The 9,107-nt window shown below is 31.5% G+C and overlaps 1 protein-coding gene across 2 annotated transcripts in view; it reads right to left on the bottom strand.

The window, feature by feature from the left end:
* The window catches only part of LOC130450338 (FERM and PDZ domain-containing protein 4), a 32,992-nt gene extending 24,905 nt beyond the window's left edge, over positions 1-8,087 (bottom strand). The window contains exons 1-2 of one of the 2 annotated variants that reach the window (XM_056788678.1): positions 7,857-8,087; positions 36-248 (exon numbers count right to left, since the gene is read on the bottom strand). In XM_056788678.1, the coding sequence (XP_056644656.1) occupies positions 36-214 (179 nt within the window). In that variant the 5' untranslated portion in view covers positions 215-248; positions 7,857-8,087. Of the gene's footprint in view, positions 1-35; positions 249-7,662 lie in introns of both variants that reach the window. The other variant, XM_056788679.1, reaches the window with a different exon arrangement.
* Between the last annotated feature and the right edge of the window lie 1,020 nt (positions 8,088-9,107).

Consider the following 9,107-nt stretch of genomic DNA (forward strand, 5'->3'; position numbering starts at 1 on the left):
ATAAATAAATAAAATGCAATCTTCTAAATACTCACTTGCAATAATACAACCTCCCCTCTGCGTTAACGTGTAAAGTCCATCCGGGCGCAGGCGCGTAATCCAACACGTGCTTAAGAGTACTGTCGAATGCATTTTTATGCTCCTTATTTCCCTCTGATACGTCACTTTTTTGGACTATGGCGTCGTGTTGTTCCTGTTGGTCGGACTGCAACATCGCCTGATGGGTTTTTTTTTTAATTATCTATCATCTGAAAAAAATGTTTCAACTAAATATTTGTAATAAATTAATCCGACTCGTCGAAACTTATATCGAGCCGTAGCGGTGTTGTTGGTAAGGTTGACGAATCCTATAACGAGCGAAATTTTTATTAAATAAATAACCTGCTTCAGTACAAAGTAGAGTTACAAATTAACAAGCTCATATACGGGGGAAGCTTGTTGTAAAGCGAATTTACGTGGTCGAGATTCGTAACAGACCGGCCTAACATTACGATTTATATTTGAACAACCCTCGTATAAATAGAATATTACAAAAAACGGTCATTGGGAAAGTATTTGTATCCAACTCGTCGAAACTTATATCGAGCCGTAACGGTGTTGTTGGTAAGGTTGTCGAAGTGCTTGATTTTCAACACAGAGATTCGAATCCTATGTCGAGCGAAATTTTTCTTGCTCTAGTCCAAAGTAGAATTACAAATTAACAAGCTCATATACGGGGGAAGCGTGTTGAAAAGCGACGTTACGTGGTCCAGATTGGTCTAACATTACGGTTTATATTTGAACCACCCTCGTATAAATAGAATATTACAAAAAACGGTCATTGAGAAAGTATTTGTATCCAACTCGTCGAAACTTATATCGAGCCGTAACGAAGTTGTTGGTAAGGTTGTCGAAGTGCTTGATTTTCAACACAGAGATTCGAATCCTATGTCGAGCGAAATTTTTCTTGTTCTAGTCCAAAGTAGAATTACAAATTAACAAGCTCATATACGGGGGAAGCGTGTTGAAAAGCGACGTTACGTGGTCCAGATTGGTCTAACATTACGGTTTATATTTGAACCACCCTCGTATAAATAGAATATCACAAAAAACGGTCATTGAGAAAGTATTTGTATCCAACTCGTCGAAACTTATATCGAGCCGTAACGATGTTGTTGGTATATTGGAATATTACAGAAAACATTCATTGTGGAAGTATTTGTATAAAGATTGTGTATAATATAAAAAACGTTTGGACATCTGCAAAAGTACTAAAACGTCATCGAGAGTTTTATTAAATTCCAAGTATGCGTGTATGTGTGGTAATGTAGTTAGTGGCGTGGAGAATTTCCATCGGTAATGGGATGTTACAAAAATCAATGGCGTAGAGCAAAACATAATTGAATAATGGATATTTTGTTGAAAAATCCTCGAAATATTTGTTATAAATTAAAATCTAATAGATTTTTGATAATATACTTACGATATTTTGGAAAATCAAACTTCATTTAGAAAGTTGTCAAAGTTATTCGATTGACAAGTGAAAGAACTGTCATTACTTGTCAATTTTCTTATAATTAACCATAAATAAAAGATTCCATAGAACTACAACTTCCCAAATTGTCATACAAAGAGTGAAAAAGTTTTTTTTGACATACGGAAACCATTGACAATTGACGTTTTTTTTGAAATTTCGTACTTTAATTGAAATAAAAGCTTTTTTAAGAAATTTTTTCAGTTACTTCAGTGTAAATTGTCAAAATTATTCAATTGACAAGACTGAAAACGTTCGAACGCTACTGTTGTCTGCGAATTTGATTATTTCATTCATCGAGGGATGCAGAGTTAAGCTCGTCAAAATTGAAATTTAAACGCTTGACGGAACATTTTGCATTATATCTCCGAAATACCATTCCAGTAGTTGACAAATCATCAAGTCAATCATAATATACAAAAATAAAGACGAATTCTAAAATATTCTATTGGTTTTATCATAATTTCCTACCTGGGAAGTTTGTACCTTACTCTGATGTGGTACAGTAACACCCAAACCGGTCTATTGTAGATACATCCGAAACTTAATAGTCCGGCAGTTTTATTACGTTTTTAAGAAGAAAATTACACTAAAGGGCAGTAGGTACACAGCATGATTTGCGATATATATTTGACAGGGTATTTTCCATCTCTCGAAAAAAATTTATTTTGGTATATTTCCAAAAGATTTTTTCGAAAAATCGTGTTGATATTAATTTACATTAGATTACGAATATTTTGTAATCGTTCTTAAAAAATGATTATGGCCGAAATCGAGCAGTGTAAACAAAATCCCTTGTTAATCTGGTTAAAAAAAAAAAAGTCCTTACAGGATTCACGACCGACTTAGTTTCGGTTACAGATAATAAATCAATGTTGAGTAGAGTTGCCAGGAAACCACTCAAGGGACGTAGGTTCCTGTTACACGGGATACCCATCGGATCACGAAATTACTTGGTATATACAGGGGGTGTCCGATTTCTAGTCATTTATACGTTTACGAAAAGATTGTATTAAAAACGTTGAATCGAAAATAATATTTTTTAATTTTCTCAAAATATTGTCAAATCTGGGACTAGAAAATAATCCGAGGGGGTTAAATCTGGCGAATGGGTTGCACGATGTAGCAATTCAAACTGCAGGAGCTTGCCTGCAGATGGAGCGGTGTTTGTTTTCATTGGAGACGGTTCTCCTTTTTTACTCCATTGTTTTGATTGTTCTTGTGGTTTGGGGTGTGAAGTAATGGTTCCACTTTTCGACCTTGGTTATGAAAATTTGGGTTTATTTCAGTGAAACATTGCCAAACACTCGACAGGTGAAGTTCTAGCTTGTTATTTATATTGTCGTCGATGTAACCTTCGACGACTCTTATTTATTCACTTCCTCCGATGTCAATTGTCATTTATACAATTGACAAGTGTAAGAACTGTCATTGCTTGTCAATTTTCTTATAGTTAACCATAGATAAATGGTTCCATAGAACTACAACTGCCAAATCTGTCATAGAAAGAGTGAAAAAGTTTTGTTTGACATACGCTAACCATCGACTATTGACAATTGACGTTTTTTTTTCTTCGAAATTTCATACTTTAATTAGAATAAAAGTTTCTTTACGAAATTTATTCACTTCCTCCGGTGTAAATTGTCATTTATATAATTGACAAGTGTAAGAACTGTCATTACTTGTCAATTTTCTTATAGTTAACCATAAATAAAAGATTCCATAGAACTACAACTTCCCAAACTGTCATAGAAAGAGTCAAAAAGTTTTGTTTGACATACGGGAACCATCGACTATTGACAATTGACGTTTTTTTTTCGAAATTTTGTACTTTAATTAAAATAAAAGTTTCTTTACGAAATTTATTCACTTCCTCCGGTGTAAATTGTCATTTATATAATTGACAAGTGTAAGAACTGTCATTACTTGTCAATTTTCTTATAGTTAACCATAAATAAAAGATTCCATAGAACTACAACTTCCCAAACTGTCATAGAAAGAGTCAAAAAGTTTTGTTTGACATACGGGAACCATCGACTATTGACAATTGACGTTTTTTTTTCGAAATTTTGTACTTTAATTAAAATAAAAGTTTCTTTACGAAATTTATTCACTTCCTCCGGTGTAAATTGTCATTTATATAATTGACAAGTGTAAGAACTGTCATTACTTGTCAATTTTCTTATAGTTAACCATAAATAAAAGATTCCATAGAACTACAACTTCCCAAACTGTCATAGAAAGAGTCAAAAAGTTTTGTTTGACATACGGGAACCATCGACTATTGACAATTGACGTTTTTTTTTCGAAATTTTGTACTTTAATTAAAATAAAAGTTTCTTTACGTAATTTATTCACTTCCTCCGGTGTAAATTGTCATTTATATAATTGACAAGTGTAAGAACTGTCATTACTTGTCAATTTTCTTATAGTTAACCATAAATAAAAGATTCCATAGAACTACAACTTCCCAAACTGTCATAGAAAGAGTCAAAAAGTTTTGTTTGACATACGGGAACCATCGACTATTGACAATTGACGTTTTTTTTTCGAAATTTTGTACTTTAATTAAAATAAAAGTTTCTTTACGAAATTTATTCACTTCCTCCGGTGTAAATTGTCATTTATATAATTGACAAGTGTAAGAACTGTCATTACTTGTCAATTTTCTTATAGTTAACCATAAATAAAAGATTCCATAGAACTACAACTTCCCAAACTGTCATAGAAAGAGTCAAAAAGTTTTGTTTGACATACGGGAACCATCGACTATTGACAATTGACGTTTTTTTTTCGAAATTTTGTACTTTAATTAAAATAAAAGTTTCTTTACGTAATTTATTCACTTCCTCCGGTGTAAATTGTCATTTATATAATTGACAAGTGTAAGAACTGTCATTACTTGTCAATTTTCTTATAGTTAACCATAAATAAAAGATTCCATAGAACTACAACTTCCCAAACTGTCATAGAAAGAGTGAAAAAGTTTTGTTTGACATACGCTAACCATCGACTATTGACAATTGACGTTTTTTTCTCGAAATTTTGTACTTTAATTAAAATAAAAGTTTCTTTACGAAATTTATTCACTTCCTCCGGTGTAAATTGTCATTTATACAATTGACAAGTGTAAGAACTGTCATTACTTGTCAATTTTCTTATAGTTAACCATAGATAAATGGTTCCATAGAACTACAACTGCCTAATCTGTCATAGAAAGAGTGAAAAAGTTTTGTTTGACATACGCTAACCATCGACTATTGACAATTGACGTTTTTTTTTCTTCGAAATTTCATACTTTAATTAGAATAAAAACTTTTTTAAGAAATTTATTCACTTCCTCTGGTGTAAATTGTTATTTATACAATTGACAAGTGTAAGAACTGTCATTGCTTGTCAATTTTCTTATAGTTAACCATAGATAAAAGATTCCATAGAACTACAACTGCCATAGAAATATCAATGTCACGTATATATAGTTCTATGATAACACAGAACATAAAATTTACTGTTTTCTATGATAATACGTGACGAAATCGATACCGTGTAGAGTTCAATCGAACGTACAAAATAAATTGACTCGTAATTCAACCCTGAACATACCCGCAAATCCAATTATCCAGCAACAACGTGTAGCGCAACCCTAGTGGCGAATTTACAGAAAAATTATCATTTTGATACATCTTATAAGTTCTGAAATAAAAAAAAAAAAAAACTTTTTATAGGTTTTATTAAAAGATTAGCGTGTGCTTTTCGTTACGACGAAGTTTCGTTTCTTGTAATCGTTTTTACGACGCATTTAAATCGACAAAATGGCAGACGTAATAGTCCAGTCGTTCACGTTCAAAATATCATCGTTTTTGGGACATTTTATGACGAATTTTATCGTTACAAACAGCTACTAAATTCGGCGAATTCGCGCGGCGCTTTTTCTTTGCAGCGTCTTTCTTTTTTGTTGTAGCAGACGGTTTATTTACATTGTTTCTTTTGAATAATTTCCAGGAAGGTCTATTTTTAGTCGTATATCGAAATAAAAAGTGAAATATTGGTATCTAGTACCGTATTATAAGATTTTTCCAACTTCACCCTCGACCTTTACACGATTAGTTTGCTCAAACCCTTATCCCTTATCGTGACTGGTTTCAAAATCAGCGCTAAAAACCACTGGGTTGTAACTAATCTAATTTATTAGGGATTTTGTGAAGTTATTTCCATATACATTTATACTCAACGCTTTTTTCTACGCGTTTACACAAGATTCGTAAATATATATAGAGATGGGAATCGATTAAGTTCCTTATTTAAGACAGCTAAAAAAAATTGACTTAAAGAACTGTTATTTTTCACCAGTTATAATAATAAGTAGTAATTCCCACCTCTATACTTATTTTTTCATTACCTGTGTAGAATTATTTGGAGAACGGTTATTTTATAACTGTTAGAAAATTGGCAACTCATAAATTTATTTGACGTTTCTAATCTAAATTTGTTACGAAATTAAATAGACATCCTGTATGACGGTCGATTGGATTCATATGGTGAAATAATAAAGGTGTACGAACATAACACGTTCGGTAAACTCATTCGACGACCCAAGTCACGTTTCCGTTCGACCATTAACTCGATCCTTTTTATTTATAATTTTTCTCGAGTCTATCCGCGCGGAATATATATTCTAGTCATCTACGTCTTTAAAAAAATTTCCATCTCTTCTTTATTAATAGAAATACGTTGTATTAAAACATTTTTCGATAACCCTGTATACTAAATCACGATATACTTATTGATGATTTAATTATTTGAATATTAAATTGGTTAGAGATCGATCAAAAAACTGTTATTTTGTAACTGAATAAAGTACTAGTAGAATCTCCCATCTCTACTTATTTAATTTCAAGGTCCACGAATTTGTCTTATTTTTTCAGTGACCATTCATCGTGAAAATAGTAATTGTGAACTACTTTCAGCCATTTTTTACTAAATAAGAGAAAAACAAAATATTGGTTTTGTAAAATTAGACGTTACATTAACCTTATAAATAAGAACATTGTTATTTTATGTAAAAATGCTGAGATTAACTCATTTTATAAAACAAACAACGTTGTCAGATTTAAAAAATTAAATAAGAGATCAATAAATTGTGAAACAGTGAAGTTATTTTTATATCGAATACGTAATAGATATTTTAAAACATTTTTTGATAACCCTGTATATCAAATCGCGATATAGTTATTAGTGAATTGATTGGAAATAAAAAAAAAATGTTATTTTGTAACTGAATGAAGTACTAGCAGAATCTCCCATCTCTACTTATTTAATTTCAAGGTCCACGAATTCGTCTTATTTTTTCAGTGTTGCCAAAACGTAAACTATCTACTTTCAGCCATTTTTTACTAAATATTTTCGGAGATATTTATATATATATATATTTGTATTATATAATACATATTTATGTCCTAGATTTAATTAAAAACATTCCACTCTTCTTAAATAATTTCTTTCGGCGATTTGTGTTACATAAACACAAAAAAAATTAAAATCCAATTAAAAATCTGTAGTATAACAAACAGTTTGGCAACGTCTTATACAAAATGATCAACTCGTAAATCTGTTAACACTACCAGTTCCGAGCTGTTCCGGCTTACACGAAAACGTCAGTAATATATACGGATCATTGAAAAATTGTTTGCAATATAAAACTTTAAATTTGTTCTAATTAGTTTGATAAAAATATCATTAGTTAATTAAATAAATAATATCGATCGTATTTATTAATAAAAAATAATATAAATCACTGTATAACGATTACGTCAATTGGATTGAAATGCAAATGGCGGGAGACGTAATATTTCGTCCATATTGTTTAGTTCGATGGTTGCATTAGCTGTCATTTCTAGTTCAATTTTACGCAATGTGAATTTATGTCACTATTTCATAATATTAACATTTTTAAAAAAACTCTCACAAGTATTAAACTCGATATATTGTTAAAGAAAACAATAAGACGTATCTACATTGTATCTAATTACTTACATAATTAATAACAAAACGAAAGTTTGTGTAATGGTACGAAATACGTATGTATAAAAATATACACTGTAATATATGTTTGTGGAATGGAAAACACGAGTTACCAAGTACGTACTTACTCTTTTAAAGTTAATTGTTATTCTACTTGAGCAACAGCGGAAGTGTCGCCTTTTCGACGACTTCTAAAACCACTTTAAACCAGTTTATTTATTTTCCTTCGACACGTTGTAATTCTACTTTTAACTCTCTCGCATAGGTAACTGTCATAACGTCTATTAATAAATCCTAGAAACTATAGAAAATAGCAGCTCACCATAGTAAAATCCCGTCGGTGTTGTTTCTCGCTCATATGGAAACTTAATTTCAACGTAAACATTGTATTAATATAGTCACTGATTTTTGCGTTCGGAAACATTTGAGTGAAACGTTGAAATATTGTGATGTCGACGGAATTTTACGTTTTACACGTTGATTTATTTGTATTTTTGATAATTTTGTAAACGTTCGCGGTGTGTCTTCCGCCCACGACGCGAAGAACCAGACTGACGGCTGGCCGGCGGGAATGGATCGAGTCGGGAGCTCCCAGTATTAAACTCCGATTGAGAAATTGCCTCGGAGAGATGGGCGAGAAAATAACGATCACGTCGGAACTGCGTGATCATTGAATTGTTCGAAATTTAAAGCGCTGTGCGGGATTAAATAAGAAAATTATCGATTTAATAATTAAAATTTTAATTATCTCTATATATGTATATATATATAAAAAAAGAAGAAATATGTATACAAGGTTTATCAGAAATATGTAAACTGGACAATGAAATTTCTCATGCTACGATATATTTAATACTACAGGGTGATTCGCGAATTCCAAAAATTGATATTTTGTGATGGCTACAATAAATAATAATTATCAGGATTTCCATATACAGGGTCGACAAAAAAAAAAGAAAAAATAATTTGTATATCAAAAAATTGTAACGGAAATGATATTTCCGTTTAAAAACAAAACTAAACTAATTTTAATTTAGGTTATAGGAAAAAAAATTAATTTAGACATTTTTTAATTATTCATTTATTTATTACAATGTTTAAACTTGAACTAGAAAACAGGACAAGAAAAAGGAAAAAACAAGCGTGGAAAGATGAAAGAGAATGAGTTAGACAAAGAGAGGAAGCGATTATGAGTTTGAGAGAGAGAAAGAGAATAAATTAGACAAAGAGAGGAAGCGATTATGAGTTTGAGAGAGAGAGAGAGAGAGAGAGAATGAATTAGACAAGGAGAAAAAGCGATTATGAGTTTGATAGAAAGAGAGAGAGAAAGCGACTGATTAAAAGGAAAAAACAAGCGAAGAGAGGTGAGAGAGAGAGAGAGAGAGAACGATTTAGACAAGGAGAAGAAGCGATTATGAGTTTGATAGAAAGAAAGAGAGAGAGAGAAAGCGACTGATTAAAAGGAAAAAACAAGCGAGGAGAGGAGAGAGAGAGAACGAATTAGACAAGGAGAAGAAGCGATTATGAGTTTGAGTGAGAGAGAGAGAGAGGAAGCGAGTGTTTGTGAGTAAGA

The sequence above is a fragment of the Diorhabda sublineata genome, chromosome 11, assembly GCF_026230105.1.
Source record: "Diorhabda sublineata isolate icDioSubl1.1 chromosome 11, icDioSubl1.1, whole genome shotgun sequence".
NCBI classification, from domain to species: Eukaryota; Metazoa; Arthropoda; class Insecta; order Coleoptera; family Chrysomelidae; genus Diorhabda; species Diorhabda sublineata.